Consider the following 26,181-nt stretch of genomic DNA (forward strand, 5'->3'; position numbering starts at 1 on the left):
CATCCCACTGGGCTTTACCACATGTAGTCTTCCTAAACCTCTCTGTCAGCTGTTGACTAGGTTGGTTATTCTTTCAACTTCTGTTCCTAAGGGAGGCAACCAGTTTCCCCATCCTGAGCCCAGAAGAAGGGAAGCAGCGTGTCTCTAAAGGCTGGCACAGATGGTTGACATACTTCTGCTGGCTCCTTCTGGGTGTCACTAGCCTGGCCTCAGCCTTCTTTACAGCACTTTATAGCCTGGACCTGAACAAAGACCAAGCCACCAGCTGGGTTATTTCGATGATACTGTCATTGCTTCAGAACACCTTCATCAGCCAGCCAGCAAAGGTGCGTGGGAAGCTGTCACACCAGCGCTATAGCTGCAGGCAGCTTGGGAGACCAAGGTCTGTGAGTCAGTCCAAGGTGCCTCATGGTTCTGACAACTTGACAAGAACAAAAAACACATTGACAGGGTAAAATTTGTTAGGGGTGTGGGTGTAGTAGTCATGGAAAAAACTAAGAACTGGTAAGACTGGTAGAAGTTTAGCAGAAAAGGATGGGGGAGTTAAGAGAGACAAGTTAAAAAATCAATAATAGGGCATCCCAGGTGGCACTAGTGGTAAAGAACCCACCTGCCAGTCCAGGAGACCCAGGTTCAGTACCCGGGTCCAGAAGATCCACTGGAAGAAGGCATGGAACCCGACTCCAGTATTCTTGCCTGGAGAATTCCATAGACAGAGGAGCCTGGAGGGCTAGAGTCCATAGGGCCACAAAGAGTTGGACACGACTGAGGGGACTTAACACACATGCAAACAAAAAAAATCAATAATAAACTTCTAAGTAAGAAAACTTACTTTTAAAAAAAATCTTCCTTTTCCTTAAACTTTAAGGAAAATGTCACACACAAAAGTGTAGGAAGTAGTATGCTGCTGCTGCTGCTAAGTCGCTTCAGTCGTGTCCAACTCTGTGCGACCCCATAGACGGCAGCCCACCAGGCTCCCCCGTCCCTGGGATTCTCCAGGCAAGAACACTGGAGTGGGTTGCCATTTCCTTCTCCAGTGCATGAAAGTGAAAGTGAAGTTGCCCAGGCATGTCCGACTCTTAGCGACCCCATGGACTGACTGCAGCCTACCAGGCTCCTCCGTCCATGGGATTTTCCAGGCAAGAGTACTGGAGTGGGGTGCCATTGCCTTCTCCGAGGAAGTAGTATAATGAATCCTAAATTCCTGTTACCCAGATTCAACAGTTACCTCACAATTCATGGCCGGTCTTGTTTCATCTATCTTGGAAAAAAAATACCAGACTTCATATCATTTTATCCATAAAGATTTCAGCCAGACAAACACTCTTCTTTTTAAAACATAAATATAAGCCATTATCACACCTAAATAACAATTTCCTGATATCTACACAACAGTGTGAATGTATGTAACAGTGCTGAACTGGTCACCTTAAAATGGTTAAGGTATATTTTAAACTTAAAATGGTAAGTTTTTTGTTATGTGTATTTTACTAGTTTTTAAAAATCCAATCAGTGTTCACATTTTCCCGGTTGTCTCCTAAGTGTTTACAGTTTTTTTGTTCAAATCAAGATCTAAATAAGGTCCGTGTGTTGCAGTGAGTTGCTTTGTCACATGTCTTTAATTTATTTATTCTGATGTTTAACTGTGCCAGGTCTTTGTTGCTGCACGCGGGCCCTTCTTTGAGTCTGTGGGCTCAGTACTCGTGGTACAGCTGCCTAGTTGCTCTGGTGGCATGTGGGATCTTCCTAGACCAGGGATCAAACTCATATCCCTTGCACTGGCAGGCAGATTCTTAACCACTGGACCACCGGGGAAGTCCTGTCTCATGCATTTTTATACTTAATCTAGGAACTTCCCTGGTGGTCCAGTGGGTAAGACTCTGTGCTCCCAATGCAGGGGGCCCAGGTTCCATCCCTGGTCAGGGAACTAGATCCCACCCAGTGCAGCCAAATAAATAAATAATAAACAAGTTTTTTTAAGAGACTTTATAAAAAATAAGTAATCTATAAGTTCTTCGTCCCTTTATCTCTTTCCCTCATTTTCTGTTCTTGCTACTTTTCTTACAGTGTATGTGTGTTAAAGAAACCAAGTTGTCCTATAGTCTCCAACGTTCTGAATTTTGATGACAGGATTACTTATGCTTTAAGAACCCACAAGCAGACCTGGGGAGCTTTTAAAGCATTTGGTGCCAGGCCTCTCTCCAGACCAGTCAAATCATAATCCCTGGAGATGGGATCCAAGGCCCAGAATGTCATAAACTTCCCAGGTGATTCCAAAGAAGAGCCCCGTTTGAGAAGCACTGATCCTAAAAGATGGACAGAGTACAAGGAGTACAAGAGTGGGTAGAACTGTAGGAAGAGACAGACCGAAAAAATAACAGGAGCTCTTCAGGAGATTCCGTTATAGCAGACACACACAGAAAGACTTTGAGGAAATGAAAAAGGTGATTTGCAGATTTTAAGAATTCAGAATTTGAATTGAAGATGTCATTATTTAGAATCAAATTAATGGATCAGGATGATCAAACTTAAAATAATGCAAAACATAAAAGAAAATAGACTTAGACAGTAGATCCAGTTAAGAGGAGTGGTAGTAATTAAACAGTCTAAAAAATTCCATTGTTGCAAACAAATACTGAATTTGTTGAAAGGCCTTAACTATTTCCAGGCATAACTAATTTAAAAAGATACACACCGAAATGGAGGACAGGAGTTCTGGAGTGGGGCCCAAGGTTCTGAAATCAGCTAGTTGCCAGGTGATGCTGCTCACCCGTGGATCACACTTCGGGGCGTATCACTGTGGATGCAAACCTAGTTTCTCTGAAAAGTCACAAGAGAAAGTTCATGAGTTAGGGCTGTTCTAGGTCCTTGAAATAAATGAGCCATTTTTAATATGGATTAGACAGTATCCTAGGAAGTCATTGGTCATTTCCTTAAGTGTGATAACGGTATGAAAATGGCCTGATTATTAGGAGGCCTTGAACCTTGCACATGTGTGCTCCATCACGTCTGACCCTGTGTGACCCCAGGGACTGTAGCCTGTCAGAAAAACCCCATGAGATTTTCCAGGCAAGAATACTGGAGTGGGTTGCCATTTCCTTCTCCAGGGGATTTTCCCGACCCAGGGATCGAACCTGCATCTCCTGAATCAGCAGGCAGGTTCTTTACCACTAGCACTACCTGGGAAGCTCCAGTTTTTAGGAGGCACATCCTTAAAAACAGGCAGCCCTTGCCTTGAACTGTTGTAGTTTGTGCATGAATTTCAGTTACCATGGTTCAGCTAAATAACACCAGTTGCCAGCAAGACAGTTCAAATCTCAGTGTGGTATATCAACTATGAGTGATTACATAAAACACCAGCCGCTACTAGACCTTCAGCCCATAATTCACTATGTACAACATGTATTTTTAGATGTCTGTCATGATCCATGACCAGTCCTGTCACATCTCAGAGCCTAGCTGGCTGCTCGCTGGTCATCCTGTTTATGTACAGACAGCAAATTGTGTAGTTGTGTTACTTTCTTGTCTCTCAGTCATAAACTGTGACATTTGACCATAAAATGGATAACGGAAAGAGGAATTTGGCCAAAAAAGACCAAAATGCAGCAAATTAACAACATGATAATGCAAAGTGAAATTTGAATAGAATGTGAATGGAGTTAATCCGAGAAGCAGCTGGCCGTAGGAAGATTGGCTGTGTTCAGGGGACTATACACGGTGGCCAGATGAATTTAGTGAAGTTGAACTTCACTAAAGTTATGAGGAAAAGGATGATGACATCCTGGAGGAAGTAACACCAGCAAAAAACAAAAAACTAATATTAAATGAACTCTGCGGGGTCGCTAAGAGTCAGACACGACTGAGCGACTTCACTTTCACTTTTCACTTTCACGAATTGGAAAAGGAAATGGCAACCCACTCCAGTGTTCTTGCCTGGAGAATCCCAGGGACGGGGGAGCCTGGTGAGCTGCCGTCTCTGGGGTCGCACAGAGTCAGACACAACTGAAGCGACTTAGCAGCAGCAGGAGATATTTCACAGCATTGAAAGCAGAAAGGAAAAGAGGCTGGAAGCCAGTGCAAACTTAAAACAGTATGACAGTTCACCGAACAAATAGAAAAGATGCTGTCCCCAAATTCTAACTTATACAATAAGAGGAAGGACAGCATTGTTCAAATTAGTCTTGATAAATTTTTATTTTGAAGAAATAACTTTAATTCTTAATGTTTCTGATGTTTTAAATTACATACTAATTCTACTGCTTTAAAATTTTTCCTTGTATCTTTATAGCCCACAATAAGAGATTTTAATGTTTTGACATGAGTCTTTTTTTTTCCCCCTAAGGTAGAAGATTGTCTTTATTTTTTGTTTCTTAATTTAGTTGGCTGCACCAGCTGTTAGTTGCAGCATGCAGGATCTCGTTCCCTGACAGGGATCCAGCCCAGGCCCTCTGCTTCGAGTGCACGGAGTTGAAACAACTGAACCACCAGGGAAGTCTCCTGAATTTTTAGATGTCACAGGACAATCATAATTTTCCCCACTGATGATTAAGATCACCTTGCACAATTTCAGCTTGCAAGATCATTTATGTGATCCCATACTGCCATGCAAAGTGAGAACTACCTTTAATTAGGTATGAAATGTCATGATGTCTGTTATTTTCAAATGGTTCAAAAAAGTAAATATGGTGAAATGTTAGCTTTTGTATCTTCCAATTTTTATGTATGTTTAAAATTTTTAATAAGGAATTATATACTCAAATGTAAGAGTTTGTAGAAGAAAAATTATAAAAACTATTTTTAGAAGAAAATATATGGGAAAGTCTATGTAACCTTAGGTTAGGCAAAGAGTTCTTGTGTTGTTCCTTTGCTCAATTGTGTCCAACTCTTTGTGACCCCGTGGACTGCAGCACACCAGGCTTCCCTGTCCTTCACTATCTCCCAAAGTTTGCTCAAATTCATGTCCATTGAGTCACCGATGCTGTCTAACCATCTTATCCTCTGCTGGCCTCTTCTCCTTTTGCCTTCAATCTTTCCCAGCATCAGGGTCTTTTCCAGTGAGTTGGCTCTTCACATCAGGTGGCCAAAGTATCGAAGCGTCAGCATCAGTCTTTCCAATGAATATTCAGGGTTGATTTCCTTTAGGATTGACTGGTTTGATCTCCTTGCATTTCAAGAGTTCTTTTAATTCTACCAAAAGCACAATTCAGAAAAGAAAAAATTGATAAATAGGGCTTCATCAAAATTAAACATTTTGCTCCATGAAAGACACTTTTTTAAATGTAAGTATAGTTGATTTACAATGTTGTGTTAGTTTCTGGTATACAGCAAAATGATTCCATTATATGTGTAACCTTTTTCATATTCTTCTCTGTTGTTTATTAATGGGATACTGAATATAGTTTCCTGTGCTATAGACTAGGACCCCGTTTATCTATTTTATATACAGTAGTTTGTATCTGCTAATTTATCTTAATTTGACTCCTAATATATCCCTCCCTCACAGGCAACCATATGTCTTGTCTCTCTTTTTCATAATTTTATTTATTTTTGGCTGCACTGGGTCTTCGTTATTTTGCATGGCTTCCTCCGGTCGTGGTGAGCCGGGTCTCCTCTTCATTGCGGTGCACAGGGTTCTCGTGGTGGCTTATCTTGCTGTGGAGCATGGGCTTTATAGGCTTGCAGGCTCAGTAGTTGTGATGCATGGGCTTAGTTGCTCCACAGCATGTGGAATCTTCCTGGAGCAGGGATCAAACTCGTGTACCCTGCCTTGACCGGTGGATTCTCATACACTGCACCGCCAGGGAGGTCCCATATGTCTTCTATGTGTGTGAGTCTGTTTCTGTTTTATATAGATAAATTCATTTGTATCATTTTTTAGATTCCACATATAAGTGATATACTGGTTTGGCATCATTCTGACTTCACTTAGTATGATAATCTCTATGTCCATCTTTGTTGCTGCAAATGACATTGTTCTTTCTTTAATGGCTGAGTGGAGTTCCATTGTAAATATGCGTCACATCTTTATCCATTCATCCATTCATCTGTTGTTGGACATGTAGGTTGCTTCCACATCTTGGCTGTTGTAAGCAGTGCTGCTGTGAACATCAGTCAGTCAGTTCAGTCGCGCAGTCATGTCCGACTCTGTGACTCCATGGACTGCAGCATGCCAGGCTTCCCTGTCCGTCACCAACTCCCAGAGCTTACTCAGACTCATGTCCATCAAGTCAGTGATGCCATACAACCATCTCATCCTCTGTCGCCCCCTTCTCCTCCTGCCTTCAATCTTTCCCAGCATCAGGGTCTTTTCCAAGGAGTCAGTTCTTCACATCAGGTGGCCAAAGTATTGAAGTTTCAGCTTCAGCATCCTTTAGGATTTCCTTTAGGATTGACTGGTTGGATCTCCTTGCAGTCCAAGGGACTCTCAAGAGTTTTCTCCAACACCACAGTTCAAAAGCATCAATTCTTCGGCACTCAGCTTTCTTTATAGTCCAACTCTCACATCCACACATGACTACTGGAAAAACCATAGCTTTGACTAGATGGACCTTTGTTGGCAAAGTAATGTCTCTGCTTTTTAGTATGCTGTCTAGGTTGGTCATAACTTTCCTTCCAAGGAGCAAGCGTCTTTTAATTTCATGGCCACAGTCACCATCTACAGTGATTTTGGAGTCCAAGAAAATAAAGTCTCTCACTGTTTCCATTTTTTCCCCCATCTATTTGCCATGGAGTGATGGGACTGGATGCCATGATCTTAGTTATCTGAATGTTGAGTTTTAAGCCAGAACAATTTGAAAATGCTTTGAACATTGGGGTGCATGTGCCTTTTTGAATTAGAGTTTTGTCTGGATTTATGGCTAGGAATGAGTTTGCTGGATCATACAGCAACACTATTTTTAGTCTTTTGAAGAACCTCATACTGTTTTCCTTAGTGGCTGCACCAATTGATATTACCACTAATGGTGTAGGAGGCTTCCCTTTTCTCCACACTCTCCAGCATTTGATGATGGCCATTCTGACTGGTGTGAGGTGGTACCTCATTGTAGTTTTGATTTGCCTTTTTCTAATAATTAGCGATGATGAGTATCTTTCATGTGCCTGTTGGCCATCTGTATGTTTTCTTTGGAGAAATGTCTATTTAGGTCTTCTCCCAATTTTATAATTGGGTTTTTTTTTTGTTACTGAGTTGTATGACCTGCGTGTATATTTTGGAGATTAATCCCTTGTTGGTCACAGTATTTGCAATTGTTTTCTCTCAGTCTGTAGGTGTATTTTTGTTTTGTTTTGTTTTCATGTTATTTATGGTTTTCTTCGATGTACAAAAGCTTAGAAGTTTGACTAGGCCCAATTTGTTTTGTTTTTATTTCTATTGCCTTGGGAAACATTGGTACCATTTATGTCAGAATGTTTTGCCTATGTTCTCTTCTAACAGTTGTATGATGTCATGTCTATTTAAGTCTTTAAGCAATTTTTAGTTTTATTTTTATGTGTGTGTTCTAATTTTATTGATTTACATGTGGCTCTCCAACTTTCCCAGGACCACTTGCTAAAAAGATTGTCTTTTCTCCATTGGATATCCTTGCCTCCTGGTAGATTAATTGACCATAAGTGTGCAGCTTTATTTCTGAGCTCTCTGTTCTGTTCCTTTGAACCATATATCTGTTTTTGTACCAGTGTCATGCTGTTTTGATAACTGTAGCTTTGTAGTATTGTCTGGAGTAGAATGACTAAAGTATTGATAATGCTAAATGCTGGTGAGGATGCAGAGTACCTGGGAACTCACATTCATCAGTGGTAGAATGTGTAGAAATGTAAAAATGGCATAGCCACTTTGGAAAGCAGTTTGCCAGTTTCCTGCAAAATTAATACAGTTACCATATAACTTAGTAATTTCACTCCTAGGTATTTTCCCAAAAGAAATAAAAACCTATATTCACACAAAACTCTGTGAATATTTATGGCAGCTTTATTCATAATTGCCAAGAATGGAACTTTCTTGGCAGTCCAGTGGTTAAGAATCCACACTTCCACTGTGTTAGGCACAAGTTTGGTCGCTGATCAGGGAACTATTAATAAGATGCCAAATGGTGTGGCCAATAATTGCCAAGGATGGAACCAACTCAGATACCTGTCAACTGCTAAATGGATAAACTGGGGAACATCCGTATGGTAGACGACTACTCATCAATGAGACAAACTACTGGTATGTGTAATGACATGGATGACTCTCAAATGTCGTATTGTAAATGAATCCTAAGTGAAAGAAACCTGTTCCCAAAGCATACTTTTGTTTCCATTTATATGACAGTCTGCAAAAAGCAAAAACTACATGGATGGAGAATCCATCAGTAGTTGCCAGAGATGAAGGTTGGAGAAAGGGTTGGCCACAAAGGGGCAGCATCAGGGAATTTTTTGGGGTGATGAAACTGTAAGGTATATTGATTATAGTGGTGGATACTCAGTTCTATGTATTTGTCAAAAGTTACAGAATTATGCACCAAAAAAGAGTGGGGTTTAAGTATGTGTAAATACTTTTTTAAAGCTAAAAAAAAAACTTTCTTATTTCAATGACCCCCCCCCCAAAAAAAAACCTTGTAAAAAGCTCCTCTTCACCAGTCAAGTAAATTAGAACAATAAGATTCAATTTTGCTTTTAACGGTGGCAGAGAAAAGCAAATGAATACACAGTGATTTGCATTGTGTATGTGTGTTTCCATTTGCCAGGGAAAATAGGCACTTAATGCTGGCTGAGGAAAATTAGGCAGCATATACAGTTAAAGCCTTCAAATTCTACATTCCTTTGCTGAATTCCACTTCTAAGGGTCTCCTGAGAAAATTCAGAGTGGTTTGTAATGATAAAATTGACAACAATTTAAATGTTCATGAATAGTTCATTGCTTAATGTGTTATAAGACAGCCATATCTGCATAATAGGATACTAAGCAACCATTTAAAATGATATAGAAAATGTAGTGATGTGGCGAACTAGCTCAGTTGAAGACAAAAATAATTAATGGATGTCTCAGACAGTAAAGAATCAACCTGCCAATACTGGAGACCAGGTCTGATCCCTGGGTTGGGAAGATCCCCTGGAGAAAGAAATGGCAACCCACTCCAGTATCCTTGCCTGGGAAATTCCATGGACAGAGGAGCCTGGTAGGCTACAGTCCATGTGGTGGCAAAGAGTTGGACACGACTGAGCAACTAACACTTTCACTTTCCAAATTTTTAAAGTTTCTTAAAGTCTCTAAATTTTTTCAAACTTTTTATAATAAATGTATATCAGTTTTTAAAAGTTAGAAAGTATAAAAAGAGGAACAGAAGAAATAGAAAACCAATGTGTTAGCTTAGTTATCAGTATTGCTACAGAGAGAATTTGGTTGAACTCCTTATGGCTCGGCTGGTAAAGAATCCGCCTGCAATGCTAGAGACCTGGGTTCGATCCCTGGGTTAGGAAGATCCCCTGGAAAAGGGAAAGGCTACCCACTCCAGTATTCTGGCCTGGGGAATTCCGTGGACTGAATAAATAGTCCATGGGGTTGCAAAGAGTCAGACACGACAGAGCAACTGTCATTTCACTTATGGCTAAGTGTAGTTTGTTGTTTTTTTTTTTTTTTTGGCTGTGCTGGGTCTTAGTTGCACCACACAGGATCTTTTGTTACAGTGCATGGGACTCTCTAGTTGTGGTGCGTGGGCTCAGTAGTTGTAGCACATGGGCTTAGTTACTCTGTGACATATGGGATCTTAGTTCCCCAACCAGGGATCAAACCCACGTCCCCTGCATTGCAAGGCAGAGGGACTTAACCACTGGACTACCAAGGAAGTCCATCAAGTGTACTTTTTAGTAATTTCCCAGTGGTGCTACTGGTAAAGAACCCACCTGCCAATCCTGGGTAGACGTAAGAGATTCGGGTTCGATCCCTGGGTCAGGAAGAGAGGGACATGGCAGCCCACTCCAGTACTCTTGCCTGGAAAATCCCATGGACAGAGGAGCCTGGTGGGCTTCAGTCTGGGGTCGCACAGAGTCGGACACTGAAGCAGCTTGGCACGTCCGCCTCAGGTCTAGTCCTAGAGACTGTCCACTAGAGGGCAACTTCAGGTCTGCAGAGCACACACACCTGCAATCGTCCCCTCACAGCAAGGAATGCGGCAGTGGGCCAGAAATAATTACTCTTATTCTCTGTTCCCTGAGGATTGGAGCACTTCCTCCTCTCCAAGGAAATTTAAGGAGTGGTGGGGGAGTACTTGTTTCCCCTAACAGAGGCTTACTCTGTTCTAAAACTCCATGCCTTCTTCAGCAGAACTGGCACTTTCAAAAGCATAGCTTCTTCAGTCTTGCTCATCAAAGTTGTTCCAAAGACAGGTGTTACTGAACAATTTATACAAAGCATCACAAATCATTTGATAGTTTAGGTTTTCCTAGCCAAGTAGATTAAAGACTACAGGCAAAAATATGAAGATTAACATATCAACCATGTCTTTGTGGTTATGCAGAAATAACTATGAAATTACTTAATCCTGAGTGTTCCATAAATATAAAGAGCCAGCTGACTGAGATGTAGCAGTCATGCCCACCTTAACCTCTACCTGTCGGTGCCGCCTTCTTGGCTTCTGTGATATCTGCTCATTATTAGTGCCTCTTCTGACTTTCCTGTCTAGGTGATCTTCCTCACGCTGTTCTACTCACTGATGCTGAACAGACTGCCACAACTTCACAGAGAGAAGGAACATCAAACCAGGAGGATCTTGGCACTCTGGGGTAATTCAACTAATCCTTCTAACTAAAATCTCATTTTGCAAAGAGCAAATTGTATATCAGAACAGTGCACTCCCAGCCACCTCACTGACTAAGACAAATTTATCCACTCAGGGATCTTGTCTCTAACCAGCCATCGTGCCTCCTCCCTGACCCAAGACCAACCAGTGGGTCACCAGAACTCCTTATGGTCCGTCCCTCCGGAGGTCACTCAGAGCTTCAACTCTCCCCTATATTCCAGATTCCTTCCTTGGTTTCTAGCCTGGAGCCCCAGGTGCTGTTTCCAGCTGCTCACCCTCTGTATCTAAATGCCTACGGCTGTCTCAAACACGCCCCAAACAGAATTATTTGCCTGCCCCACAAATTCACTTCTTTACTGTTTTCTCATTTCAGTTCATTAATATCACCACTGGCTGTAAACTAAGAATAATCCTAAATCCCACTCCCAACTCAATCACCAAGCCTGAGGAAGTCTGAATAAAACTGACTAGAGCCACTCATTTCACACAGATGAAACTCACAAAAGGTGGCCAAAAAGCAAATGGCAGAAAAATTAACACAACATTCTGTTTTCAGCCAGGCTGCACCGCACGTGTGATCTTAGTTTATCGACTGGGGATAGAACCCATGCCCCTCTATGGGGAAGTCCCTTAACACAACATTTTAATCATGCAAGAAAAGCATGCCTTGCTTAGAGACACATTTTTTAATGAAATGCATAGGAAAATAAACTCCAAAATTTAGGAGAGGATTAGCTATGAAGAAGAGAAAGAAGGGATACCATCAGAGAGGTGCACAGCACGTTTTATCTCAGCTGCCACTTATTTCTTAAGCTGAGAGGTGGACAAGCTGCTAAGGGATTGGCATCTTATTCCTTCTGAGATTAAAAAACTAATAATCTGACTTCAAACTGCCTTCCCAGTCCTCCTTTCATTTCTCCATCTCTTGAATTGCTTTTCCCTCTCCTAAAGTGACTTTCTTTCTTTCTTATCCTCATCTTTATCCATCTGGAGAATTCTGACTCACTTAAAACAAATGTCCTATGTCACTGCCTCTGGGCCACCTTCTCTGAATTCCTCGAGGTTAATTTTCCCTCCAGTGATCCCTCGGCACTTGGTTCCTATAGGCTGACATGTTTTAGGTCATATTCTAACTCCCTCTCTCTCCCCATCTTGATTTACACGTCTCTAGATTCTTCTGCCCACAGTGTGGTCTGGAGAACAGCACTGGCATTTCCTGGAAGTGTCAGAAATCCAGGCTCTTAGGCCTCACCCCAGAAACTGGATTTTAACACAATCCCAGGTGATCCCCCCTGCCCGTTTTACAGTGAGAGCCACCACTCTGGACCAGAACTCCCATTGGGTAATCCACTGACAAAACTGTTTGGTTCTAGTCCAAGATACATAGAGAAATTAAGAATAAGCCTTTAGAGACATTTATAGCAATTGGGCAGATTGAATCTAATTTTCAAAATGGGGCTTCTATTTTTAGGCCTCTATTTTGTGTCATTTTACTTGTATTTGGTAGGCCTCTGTTCTGTGTCAGTTTTCTAGTTTTTACTGTATTTTACAAAAGTATTAGTCCCTGATGGATTGGAAATATTTTTCTAAGTCTTTGGTGGTAGTTTGGGAAGAATTGCTTGTGTAACTTCTTTTCTCTATTTCAGCATTTAATAGGAGATACCCATAGTAGATGCTCAGCAGATGTTGATGAATAACTACTTAATGAAATATAACCTTTTTTTGGCCTACATTTGAATTTTTGACAGCAAGATGTCCTTCATCATTACCTGGTTCAAGAGATAAGAACAACTCCATCTATGTAGCCCCCACTATAAACAGTCCAGTTAAGCGCCCAGAAAGAACCTTGAAAGAGAAGAAGTTCTTCAAGTTGACGGGAGATGTTTTAGGTATGGAGAGGAGACAGTAACATGTTGATACATCAACACATTTCCCAGCAAGGAAAGGGGGGGTGAGAATAAAATGGAAAACCTAGAAGGCGGGGAAAGTATCTTCAAGTATTCACCTCAAAACATTCTGGATGCTATTAAACAAGGCTGTACAGTGCATGGAGGGACTCCTGAACTTATGATATAATTGTGTGCTTGAGGAAGTCACTTCCTCTGTCTGCAGAATGTAATCTTGAAACTTGGACAGCATCACAGGGTGGAGGGAAAATGAACATGCTTTGAAAAATAGCTGTCCTGTAAGTACAAGGTCCAACATGTCTAGTGTTTGGGTTATTGGATTCTCTGGACCAAAATAGACAAATTCTGTTTTCATCATATGAACAGAGACAATCGATAGATAACTGGGGATGGGAAGAGACCAAGGGAGTTGTTTGGGGGGTCATTTAGACCTTAGAACTAAAGTAAAGCATTTTTTTGGTGGGGGATTTTATGTATCTCAAGTATAATTTCTGAGCAGTGGCAAAAGAATTCTGGGAAGGAATATATACATATCTATTGCTGCACATACAGGTATCACTAGGAGCCAAATGCTTTGGCTTATCTCTGACAATTATTAAGTTGAATCATGTGAAAGTGCCAGTTTTTGACTGTTTTTGACCTGTGAAAGTCTATATGCGTAGGGAAAAATGAAGAAAAACATATAGAGGATTTTTTTTAATTGAAGTATAGTTGGTTTATAATGTTCTGCCAATCTGCTCTACAGCAGGGTGACTCAGTTATACGTGTATATATATATACACATTCTTTGTTTACATCCTTTCCATTATGGTTTGCCCCAGGAGACTAGACTTCGCTCCCTGTGCTGAACAGTAGGACCTTGGTGTTTATCCATTTGACACGTGGTAGTTCGCATGTACCAACCCCAAAATCCTAGCCCACCCCCTCCCTCTCCCCTCCCCCTTGGCTTCCATAAGTCTGATCATACAGAGAATTTCAAAGAAATGAAATTTCAATTTCAAATTCACCTATGGTTTTCTCGCTTCTGTACTAGCACAAATCCTTTTCCTTACCCTGTTGATGACTACAGTCTACTCGACGCAGAACTCCAATAGATTTTACCTCCGTCAAGCTATCCACAAGAGCTTTTCTCAGCGTTTCTCAGAGATCAAACTTCTTAAGCATTTCTACACCTGGGCTAATAGCACCCTCCTTCCCAACCTGTACGGGGATTACAGAGGTAAGACCACAGTCCAGGGGCCCAGCCCTGCAAATGTGGGATACAGTTGGTTTTCCATATGCCCCTACAGTAACCATAGAACACTGGAGAAAGTTTCACTGGCTCTGTCAATATGACTGCACCTCTGTGAGCACCCAAAGCTCTACTCCCAGGGGCCCATCTAAGCAGTTTCAGGTTTATGTCTGTTCACCCAAGGGTGATCAGTCCCCGAGGGCTGATTCACACTGAAGAGTTTCACTAGAGGCTGATAAACAAAGTTGAGAACTTATTCACTTACAGCATGAGAAGTAACTGAAGTGGTCCTTGGGGTTGGTTGCCTCCTTGTGAAGGAAGGAACCACATGCAGCTGAAGTTTGTTCTCTAAGCCCAGATGTAATCAGAAAGATCTCGCACCAGGGTGACCTTTTGATATATTGCCTATGTGCAGTCATTCCTTTGTGATGTGTGACTTTTCGTGGTTGGTTATCTAGTTCAATTCCATGAATGTGTAGTGAAAAACTGGTGTACTGGGAACTGTCCTAGGAGCTAATGATAAAAAGATGGGTATTATGTGGTTTGTACCCTCAAAGAACCTCACCATCAAGAGGAGTTAGTATGAATGCTTCTTGTTCAGTATTTCTCAACCAGGTAGCAATGCTTTGTCGTATTATAACTTTGTATCTTATTAAATGAGTTGTGTTCTGGAAATTGCTGCATTCATTAAACTCAGGATTGGTGCCTTTCTGTTGAGATTTGAAACATCTCCTAAATTCCTGGGAAAAAAAAAATCTGAGTGATGTGTAATCTGAGTAAACATATATACTCTTTTCTTTTTTAATTAAATTTTATTGGAGTATAGTTGACTTACAGTGTTGGAAATGTTGGTTTCAGGTATACAGTAAGGTGAATCAGTTATGCATATACATATATCCACTCTTTAGATTCTTTTCCCGTATAGGGCATTACAGAGTCTTGAGTAAAGTTTCCGTACTATACAGCATGTTCGTATTAGTTATCTGTTTTATACATAGTAGTGTGTATATGTCAGCCCCAATCTCCCACTTTCCCCTTTGGTGACCATGAGTTTGTTTTCTATATCTGTATAGTCTTTTCTTAAACGTGTGTCCTTTCTGAGTTGCTTCAGTTGTATCTCACTCATTGTGACTCTATGGACTGTAGCCCACCAGGCTCCTCTGTCCATGGGGATTCTCCAGGCAAGAATACTAGAGTGGGTTGCCATGCCCTCCTCCAGGGGATCTTCCCAACCTAGGGATCAAACCCGCATGTCTTATGTCTCCTGCACTGGCAGGCAGGTTCTTTACCACTAGCACCACCTGGGAAGCTCTTAATGTGTACATGGTGCATTTAAGAGATTTTGCAGGTGGCAACTCCTTTGCATTGCATGTTGATTCTTTCTAGCTGAGTTTCATTTTTATTTTATGGCTGTGCTGGGTCTTTTTTGCAGCACATGGAATCTTTGTTGCTGCACCTGGGCTTTCTCTGTAGTTGCAGTGCACGGGCTTCTTGTTGCGGTGGCTTCTCATGTTGCAAAGGGCTCTAGATGCACAGGCTAGACTAGATGCAAAGGCACAGAAGCCACATCCTTGCTCTCCACTTACCAGCAATGTGTTTCTGGTGAATCACTCAACTTCCTGTGCCTCAGTTTCCCCGTCTATACAATGGGGATAATCTTAGGATCTATCCTTTAAGATTGATGTGAAAATTTAAAACTTAGTATATCTAAGTGCTTAGAACAGTGTTGGGCACCCAATAGGTCTTAGCTATTAGTGCTTAGAACAGTGTTGGGCACCCAATAGGTCTTAGCTATTAATTTTTTTTTTTTTTTTTTTGGCTGCATTGGGTTTTCACTGCTGCGAGCAGGCTTTTCTCTAGTTGCGGCAATCTGGGACTACTCTCTAACTGTAGTGCATGGGCTTCTCATTGTAGCGGCTTCTCTTGTTGTGGAGAATGGGCTCTTAACACACGGGCTTCCGTAGTTGTGGCTCCTGGGCTCTAGAGCACAGGCTCCATAGTTGTGGTGCACAGGCTTCATTGCTCCGAGGTATGTGGAATCTTCCTGGACCAGGATTGAACCCATGTCCCCTGCATTGGCAAGCTAATTCTTAAGCACTGGGCCACCAGGGAAGTCCCAGTCTTAGCTATTATTAATGGGGCAGTTGGAGCTCTGGTTCTACTAGAACCACAGAGGTTACAGGAGTTACCTGGAACATACTAAGGAAGAGCAACAGCAATCTGAGATGTAGATAAAGAAATAGAATTAAGTAGATAATTCTGATAGACATTTAGATTGTTTCCAATCTTCTACTGTTAACAACAGTACTATTAAGTATCCTTTTTCATATATAATTTCACTCGTGCAAATATATCTGTAAGATAAGTACCTTGAAAAGACTGGATAAAACTGTATATTCAGCTTTCCCTCCACCATGGAGCTATGCAGAGGCTCAGGTGCATTCAAGATTCAGTTCCACCGCCATGGCTTAGGAAGGCATTGCTGCTGGAGGTATAATGGGCATTAATACTGCTTTGCAAGAGGTGCTGAAGACCACCCTCATCCACGATGGCCTAGCATGTGGAATTCGCAAAGCTGCCAAAACCTTAGACAAGCACCAAGCCCATCTATGCGTGCTTGCATCCAAGTGATGAGCCTACGTATGTGAAGTTAGTGGAAGCACTGTGTGCTGAGCACCAAATCAGCCTGCTTAAGGTTGATGACAACAAGAAACTAGGGGAATGGGAAATAGCCTAGTCCAGTGTCAAAACACATCTGGGAAGAATCTTTTTGGTAAGATATAAAATTCCTCTTGCAGCAATTTAAACTTGTTTTTTCTCTTGTGACTTTCTTCTCAGATGGAAAACCATTAATCTCACAGTTCTGTAATTGCATACTTTTTATTTAAGGAATATACAGTGAGGCTACCTTTGAAGGTTACATCACCCCTTACCTTCCTCTTACCTTCTTTAGAACCCTTGGTCCTTTGATAACTACTGTAAAACTCTCCCTGCCAGATTTTCTAACATAATCTTTTTCTTTCATGTTAAAACATTTTTTTTAATAATTAAAACATGACTATGGAGAAAAACAGTATATACCACAAGGTATGTTGTACAAGTCTCCTTTATCTCCTGATCCCCCTTCTGTCTTTCTGAGAGGCAACCTCATTCCCAATTGATTATACAGGCATATCTCACTTTATTGCATTTTGCTTTATTACATTTCAAAGATACTGCTCTGTCTGTTTAACAAATTGAAGGTTTGGGAACCCTGTGTCAAGCAACTTCATTTGTGCCATTTCCTCAACAGCATTTGCTCACTTTGTGACTCTGTCACATTTTAGTCATTCTTGAAATATTTCAGCTGTTTATTATGTTTATTATGGTGAGCTTGTGATCAGTGATCTTGGATGTTACTGTTGCAAAAAGATTATGACTCTGAAGGCTCAGATGATGGTTAGCATTTTTTTTAATAGAAATAAAGTACTTTTTAGCAAATTAAGTTTGTAATTAAGGTATGTACATTGCTTTTTTAGACATAATGGTATTGTATACTTGACAGACTATGTTTCAATCTAAACATAACTTTTTTCCTTTTGGCCATACCACATGACTTGCTAGATCTTAGCACCCAGACCAGGAATTGAACCTGGGTGCTGGCAATGAAAGTGCCAAGTCCTAACCACTGGACAGCCATGGAATTCCCTAAACATAACTTTTATATGCCCTGGGAAACCAAAAAATTCCTGTGACTTGCTTTGCAGCAGTGGTTTTAAACTAAACACATAGTATCTCCAAGCTATATTTATAAATTCTTTCAGAGGTAATCTGTACATTTGCAAATACATTTGATGATAAACAGCATCCTGCTATAAACACTGTCATGCATTTTTGCCTCTTCCCCTTAGGTTGCCTAGAAATGGTTCCATCAGCATATGTAAAGCTGTCCCTTTCTATGTTTTATTCATTTACTGTATAGTATGCCATTGCATGGATGTACCATAAATTGTATAACCAACTCCCTATTGATAGACATTTAGATTGTTTCCAGACTTCTACTATTAACAACAGTACTATTATTAATATCCTTGTACATACATAATTTTATATCTATAAGTACCTTGAAAAGACTTGATAAAACTGTATACTCATTTTTTCACTTAAAAAGCTATTGCCAAATTGTCTTCCTCAGTTGTACGAATTAACATTTCCATGTGCACCGTGTAAGATCTGCCCACGTCCCCAGCAGTTCACCATACAGGTAGCTCTGAAATACACGGAAGGTTTGCAACCGCACTCACAAGAAAATGCAAGTCAAAACTACACTGAGGAGACATTTTTCACCTCTCATAGGGACAAAACTTACCTCTGCTCTTGCCCTTCTTCATTCCATTTTCCCCATATTGTTTTTCTTTTTTTTTATTTTAACATATAAATGTGTTTTTTCCCTGTTCAAAAGCTCCCAATGGATTCCATCACACTTAAAAGCTTAAACCCTTTCTAAAGCTTACTCTAGGGCCTTCCCCACTCAGGGCTGTTGCACCTGCCTCTGTTCCTTCTCCTAACCTCATTCTGCCCCTCATTCAGTCTCCTTCAGCCACACGAGCTTCTGTGCTCTCCCTAACCAGGCCACACACACTCTTGCTTCAGTGCCTTGGAACTTGCTCTTGCCCTTACTGATGTCTGCATCAGGTTCTCCAGACTTTGTTAGGGTCTCTCTCATAATCCACTCCAGTATTCTTGCCTGGGAAATCCCATGCACAGAGGAGTCTGGAGGGCTACAGTCTGGATTTGTAAAAGAGTCGGACATGACTTAGTAACTAAACAGCAAATTCTCATAAGCCACCTCCTCAGAGAAACATCTAATCATCCCTGTGAATAAATGTAGCACTGCTCCCTTCCCACAGGACACTGTCCCCTCATCCTACTCAGCTTTTCTTCATAGCACTATTATTACCTGAATATTGTTTGGCCATTGCCTGTCTGCCTCCCTCCTCAAATGTGAGTGCTCTGTGGACAGGGACTCTCTCGCCCACTGCTGTGCCCAGCACCTAGAATAGGACCTGATGTATGTGAGCACTCGGTACACATTGACGGAGACAATGAATGAATGAGTGTCATTCTATAACCTTTGCCTGTTTTTCATTGGGCTGCTTGGTTTTGTTTGCTTGCTTTGATAAATGGGAGCTTTTTATATATTAAGAGCTTATTTAGTTGTAGATAGAGGTTTAGATATTTATACAGAAACAAAATAAGTATTTACAAAAATTTAGAGAATGGATAGCATATCAGTAGCTTAGCTGATAAGCTGTTGACTTCTTACCTGGCAGTGTGATATGCTTTTCTGTTCTCATCTTCATTTGTATCCCTCAGTTCAGTTCAGTCGCTCAGTCGTGTCCGACTCTTTGCAACCCCACGAACCGTCACAGGACGCCAGGCCTCCCTGTCCATCACCAACTGCCGGAGTCTACCCAAACCCATGTCCATTGAGTCAGTGATGCCATCCAACCATCTCATCCTCTGTCATCCCCTTCTCCTCCTGCCCTCAATCTTTCCCAGCATCAGGGTCTTTTCAAATGAGTCAGCTCTTCGAATGAGGTGGCCAAAGTATTGGAGTTTCAGCTTCAACATCAGTCCTTCCAATTTACACCCAGGACTGATCCCTCAGTCATATTAAATTTTCTTCATATAATTCTTGTACATCTTGTTAGGTTTATCTTTTGTTTCCTATGGTAAATAAGATTTCACTATACTAACTAGTGTTTGAATATATGAAGGCTGTTGATTTTACTATATTTAGTACCCAGATACCTTGCTGAATTTTTTTTGGTAAGAGTTTTTAGGATGATTCTCTTTTCTCCCCAGCTTTATTGAGGTACAATAGAGACATTGAAATTGTGTATGTATTTAAGGTATACGTGATGTTTTGATATGAGTACATTGTGAAATGATTACCACAATCATACTAATCAACACATTCATCTTTTCACATAGTTACGGGCTTTGTTTTTGGTGTGATAAGAACTTTTATTCTCTTAGCAAATCTCAAATATATATCACTATTGCTGTTAACTTTAATCTATAAACTGTAATCATACTATACATTAGATCTCCAGGACTTATTCACTTTAAAATTGAAAGCTCATGTACTTTCACATCCACCCATCCTCCTCCCCACCCCAGTCCCTTGTACCCACCATTCTGTCTGGTTCTGTAAGTTCGACTTTTTAAAGTTCCACTTATGAGAGATCATACATGCTTCTTTGTTGGCTCATTTTGTATCTTTACAATCCTGCTATGAACACAGGAGTGCAGATGTCTCTTCAAGATGGTGACTTTATTTCCTTTCCATATATATAGCCAGTAGTAAGATTGCTGGATCATACAGTAGCTCTATTTTTAATTTTTTGAGGAACCTCCATGCTGTTTTCCATAATGGCTGTAACCAGTTTACATTCCGATTAATAGAATTCCTTTCTCCAAATCCTCATCAACACTTGTTATTTCTTGTCTTCCTGATGACAGCCATCCTGATAGGTATGAGGTGATATCACAGTGCTGCTGCTGCTGCTAAGTCGCTTCAGTCATGTCCGACTCTGTGCGACCCCAGAGACGGCAGCCTACCAGGCTCCCACATCCCTGGGATTCTCCAGGCAAGAACACTGGAGTGGGTTGCCATTTCCTTCTTCAATGCATGAAAGTGAAAAGTGAAAGTCAAGTCGCTCAGTCGTGTCCAACCCCTAGCGACCCCATGGACTGCAGCCTACGAGGCTCCTCCATCCATGGGATTTTCCAGGCAAGAGTACTGGAGTGGGGTGCCATTGCCTTCTCCATATCACAGTGCAGTTTTGATTTTTGTATATCCCTGTGGTTAGTGAGTTTTATATATACCTGTAAGTCATTTGTATGTCTTCTTTAGAAAAGTGTGGTTTATTTATTTTTTGGTATTGAGTTGTATGAGTTCTTTATGGATTTTTTATTTTAACGCCTTGTCAGATACATAGTTTGCAGATATTTTCTCCCATTTCATAGGTTTACTGTTTCCTTTGCTGTGCAAAAACGTTGTCGTTTGATGTACTCCCACTTGTTTGTTTTTGTTGCCTAAACGTTTATAGTGTCATATCCCCCCCAAAAAAATTGTCAAGACCAAGTGTCAAGAAGCTTTTTCTGTTTTCTTGTAGGAGTTTTGTAGTTTTAGGCCTAAGGTTTAAGTTGTTGATCCTATGGAGCTGATTTTTTGTATATGGCATAATAAAAGGGTTCAGTTGCATTCTTGTGCGTGTGGAGATTGATTTGCTTCCCCCTTCCCTATTTGGATGCCTTGTAGTTCTTTTTCTTGCCTAACTTCGCTGGTTGGGACTTCCAGTATTGTGTTGAATAGACGTGGTGAGTAGGCATCCTCGTCTTGTTCCTTATCTTAGAGGAAGAGCTTTTAGGTTTTCACAACTGAGTATAAAATTTAGCTGTGAGCTTGACATATATGGCTTTTATTTTCTTGAAGTACATTCCTTCTTGCCTAATTTGTTGAGTTTTTATCATGAAAGGATGTTGAATTTTGTCAAATGCTCTTTCTGTGTCTGTTGAGATTATAAATTTTTAATCCTTTATTATTCTAATACGGTGTATCACATTTGTTAGCTTATGTATTTTGAATCATCCTTGCATCCCAGGGATAAATCTCACTTGACTGTCGTGTGTGACCCTTTCAAGGTGCTGTTGAATTTTGGTTTTCTAATATTTTGTTGATATGCATAGCATCTTTTTCCATGCTTCTATTTTCAGCCTATATGTACCTTTAAAGCTTATAGACAGCATATTGTTGGATCTTGTATTTTTTTTCCATTTAACCACTCTGCGTCTTTTGACTGGAGAATTTAGTCTTTTACATTCCAAGTAATTATTGATAGGTTACACTTAAAACTGTCATTTTGTTCATTTTCTGATTTGTAATTCCTTTGTTCCTCTCTTGTTGTCTTTTGTGATTAATTTTTTGTAGTGGTAGGCTTTGATTCCTCTCTCCCTTTATCTTCTATGTATCTATTATAGCTTTTGTTTTGCAGTTACCATAGTGAAGTCAAATGAAAGTCGCTGTCATGTCTGACTCTTACAGTCCATGGAATTCTCCAGGCCAGAACACTGGAGTGGGTTGCCTTTCCCTTCTCCAGAGGATCTTCCCAACCCAAGGATCAAACCCAGGTCTCCCACATTGCAGGCAGATTTTTTACCAGCTGAGCCACAAGGGAGGCCCAAGAATACTGGAGTGGGTAGCCCATCCCTTCTCCAGCAGATCTTCCCAACCCAGGAATCTAACCAGGGTCTCCAGCATTGCAGGTGATTCTTTACCAACTTAACTATCAGGGAAATCCATAAGGTTACCATAAGTCTTACATAAAACATTTTACATTATTACTATAAGTTATTATTTTAAGCCAATAACAACTTATCTTCATCACATACAAAAACTACACTCTAATTATCCCTTTTATGCTCTTGATGTCACACTTCACTTCTTAATGTTTATCTAGATCATTGTCTTCTTCATTTATTTATTTGGCTACATCGAGTTTTAGTTGCAGCAGGCTTTCTTCGTTGTGTCACGCAAGATCTTCAGTTGCTCACACACTCTCTAGTTGTGGTGCAAGGGCTCATTGTGGCACGTGGGCTTAGTTGCTCTGCAGCACGTGGGGTCTTAGTTCCCCTATCAGGGGTCAAACCTGCGTTCCTTGCATTGCAGGGTGGATTCTTAACCACTGGGCCACCAGGGAATTCCCTCATTATATTTTACAAATTGCGATAATTTCATATCCTTTTAAAAAATGTTCATATCTTATTTATTTTGCTTATCTGATTATATTAGCTAGCTAGCAACTCCAGAAATGTTTTTAAAAATATTGGTGAAAATAGGCCCTTTTTTTGTTACTAACTTACTAAGGCAATTTTTTTAATGGCTGCCTGTATTTTCTCACTAGGATTTATTACTGATGGAAACTCCTTTCTTTTGGGCAATGTTCTACTTCGTCAGATTCGCCTTCCTGGTGCCACATTCTTTTCAACTCAACTATCTCTCCGAGAACAAGTGAAGCCATCTCACCAAGTTCAGGAGGATACAAAGAACTATGGGGTTAACTGGGGGCCCCCTGATATAAACAACACGAAATCGGACAGGATCTGGCATTACCAGAATCAGGAGGCACTGGGTGGCTACCCCATTCAGGGAGAATTTGCCACTTACTCTGGAGGAGGGTATGTTGTGAGACTTGGAAGAAACTCCAGTAATGCACGCAGGTGAGTGAACCTGAACAGGAGGTCCAAGATATTTGCTGGAATTAAGGACCCTTTTGAGTAGTTTTGACAGCCACTATTATGCTAATATACTATGTATGGCACTGGTAGACACTTTTATTTTAGATTTCTAAGGAAATGTATCTTTAAGTTTAAAAATTCCTTTTCCACCTCAAACTAAAGGTATATTTTGGGTTGCCACTTTGCCAAATCTCCTTCCTTTTCTCATCTGGAAAAACACATCAGTTTCAGTTCTAGCTGCAGTTAAACTCAACTCTAGCTTCAGCAAACTATTCAAATAAGAGGAGACACCACGTCGTGAACAATCCAAAATTAAAATGCCAAAATTAAATTGCCAGAGTTAGAATGGTGTTATATACAAATCCTGAGTCTTTGTCATTATGTATGAAAAAGCCCAAATTAAAATGATTATCTCTTCACTGAAATTCTCAGCAAGAAACTAACTTCTCAAAAACAACAATGCCAACCAAATGGCATTTTGACTGCTTACACCTAAATAGCTTAGTTAAAAGTAGTACTTTTCAAATAGAAGTGATTGACACTGTATTATTAGCTATTTCATGAATCTTCATTTTTAGGTATTATCTAAAATGTTTTTAAAAGATACTAGTCTAAAATAATTAATTTTGAAGGAAAATTCTCAGTTGAGGTAAAATTAATTCTACCTCAGACTTTAAATGCCAAATACCTTTTCTTGAACATTTAACTTTGGTGTGAATACCGGTGAAAGTTTGGGCATTAGTAAGCATTTTACAGGTGATTGGTAAATGTCACTTCTCACCTCCTCTGTGAGTGATACTAGAAAGGCCAGAGCATTTTCCTCCTCTGCAGAGTTCAGTGGAGAATATAGCTGGCCTGTCCTTCTGTTTTTCCAGAGTTCTACAGCAACTTGAACAGAGCCAGTGGCTAGACCATTGCACCAAAAGCCTTTTTGTGGAATTTGCGGTCTTCAATGCTAATGTGAACCTGTTCTGTGTAGTGACCCTGATTTTGGAGTCCAACAATGTAGGTATGAAGGCCTCTTCTCTCTTCCCTCTGTGACATGGGTATCACTAAAAGCCCCATTTCTTTATCTTATATCAAAAATTATTTAAAACTATTGCACATAATTTTGAAAGTCAGACAATTTCAAGGCAAAAACTAGCAGGCCTCTCTTCATCCTCACTTCATTCCTACTCTCCAGAAGCAGATTTAACGGATTCTTTGGTATTTAAAAATTACTCTAAAAATGCAGCATGCTTATTAAATATGTCATTAATCTTCAGTTTTAGATAGTCTCTCTTTGGGGGGGGGGGGTGGGCGTTGTGCTGGGTGTTCAATGCTGCACGTGGCTTTCTCTAGTTGCAGCGAGCGGGAGCTATTCTGTGTTGCAGTACCCGGGCCTCCTCTTGTGGTGTGGTGGCTTCAGTAGTCGTGGCACACAGGCTCAAGAGCACAGGCTAAGTAGTTGTGCTTGGCTAGTTGCTCTGCGGCATGTGGAAGCCTCCTGGAATAGGAATCGAACTCATGTCCCCTGCATTGGTAGGTGAATTCTTATCCACTGTACCACAAGGGAAGTCCCAATAGTATCTTCTTATGATGATAATTCAACTGTTTTATACCCACACATACCAGCTGGTATGTTTGTTGGTAACTTCCTGGAAATGAGTAAGGGAAGTACATTTTCTTAAAGCCTTCAGTTCAGTCGCTCAGTTGTGTCTGACTCTTTGCAACCCTATGAACTGCAGCATGCCAGGCTTCCCTGTCCGTCACCAACTCCAGGAGCTTGCTCAAACTCATGTCCATTGAGTTGGTAATGCCACAAACCATCTCATCCTCTGTTGTCCCCTTCTCTTCCTGCCTTCAATCTTCCAGCATCAAGGTCTTTCGCAAAGAGTCAGTTCTTCTCATCAGGTGACCAAAGTATTGGAGCTTCAGCTTCAGCATCAGTCCTTCCACTGAATATTCAGGACTGTTTTCCTTTAAGATTGACTGGTTTGATCTACTTGCTGTCCAATGGACTCTCAAGTCTTCTCCAACACCACAGTTCCAAAGCATCAATTCTTTGGCACTCAGCTGTCTTTATAGCCCAATTCTCACATCCATACATGACTACTGGAAAAACCAGTTTGACTAGACAGACCTTTGTTGGCAAAGTAATGTCTCTGCTTTTTAATATGCTGTCTAGGTTGGTCACAGCTTTTCTTCCAAGGAGCACACGCCTTTTAATTTCATGGCTGCAGTCACCATCTGCAGTGATTTTGGAGCCCCCCAAAAAGCTTTTTTTCTGCCATCACGTTTGGTTGGTCAATCATTTGGCTGGATACAGTAGTTTTTCAGAGTTTTTAAAAGTTTAGCTCCACTATCTTCTAGCTTCTTATACTGCTATTAACAAGTATGATGATCCCCTTACTCCCATAAGTTTTTAGAGTAATCTCTTTGTCCCCAGAGTTAGGAATGGAGTTCACAGTGCATCCCTTGATCTGGAAATGTATCCCTTAAGTTCTAAGAGATGTTCTTGCATTTTTCTATTTTTTTCTTTTTTCTGATATTCTTAGCATTTTGATGTTGGAATTCATAGATGGAGCCTCTGATTTCCTCCTGTTTTTGCTTCATTTTCCATCCTTCCCTTCTGATTTCTGAGCAATTACTTCAATTTCCAAACCACTTTTGGAATATTTTGATTTCTAAAAATTGTCCTTGTTTCTTTTTCATAGTTTCCTACTGTTCTTTTTGGATGCAATATCCTCTTCACTAAGGATATTACAGGTTTATGGTTTTTTCTGCTCCTTCAAGGCTTTCTATAATTCCTCTGAGCTTCTTTTTTTTTGGTGTTTTGATCTCCAGTTTTCAATGTTAGAGATTCAAGTGTCCTGTCATATTTAAGAGGGAGGCAGTAAAACCAAGTAAGTGCTAATTAGAAGCACCATGTGCATGGACAGAACTAGTCAGGTAGTATCTGTCCTTTTAGGGAGCAGTTTGCAGAGGGAAGACCCCTCCATTC

The 26,181-nt window shown here is 40.6% G+C and overlaps 1 protein-coding gene and 1 non-coding gene across 2 annotated transcripts in view; both read left to right on the top strand.

Moving 5' to 3' along the window:
- PKD1L3 (polycystin 1 like 3, transient receptor potential channel interacting) overlaps positions 1–26,181 on the top strand; it is a 78,186-nt gene that overhangs the window by 44,671 nt on the left and 7,334 nt on the right. Inside the window, exons 21-26 of the mRNA XM_045163453.1 lie at positions 92–326; positions 10,659–10,758; positions 12,524–12,664; positions 13,716–13,901; positions 22,865–23,180; positions 24,074–24,207. Coding sequence (XP_045019388.1) covers positions 92–326; positions 10,659–10,758; positions 12,524–12,664; positions 13,716–13,901; positions 22,865–23,180; positions 24,074–24,207 — 1,112 coding nt within the window. The remainder of the gene's footprint in view (positions 1–91; positions 327–10,658; positions 10,759–12,523; positions 12,665–13,715; positions 13,902–22,864; positions 23,181–24,073; positions 24,208–26,181) is intronic.
- TRNAG-CCC lies at positions 1,855–1,927 on the top strand. The gene has a single exon. It is a non-coding gene; the product is annotated as a tRNA-Gly (tRNA).

The sequence above is a fragment of the Bubalus bubalis genome, chromosome 18, assembly GCF_019923935.1.
Source record: "Bubalus bubalis isolate 160015118507 breed Murrah chromosome 18, NDDB_SH_1, whole genome shotgun sequence".
In the NCBI taxonomy this organism is placed as follows: Eukaryota; Metazoa; Chordata; class Mammalia; order Artiodactyla; family Bovidae; genus Bubalus; species Bubalus bubalis.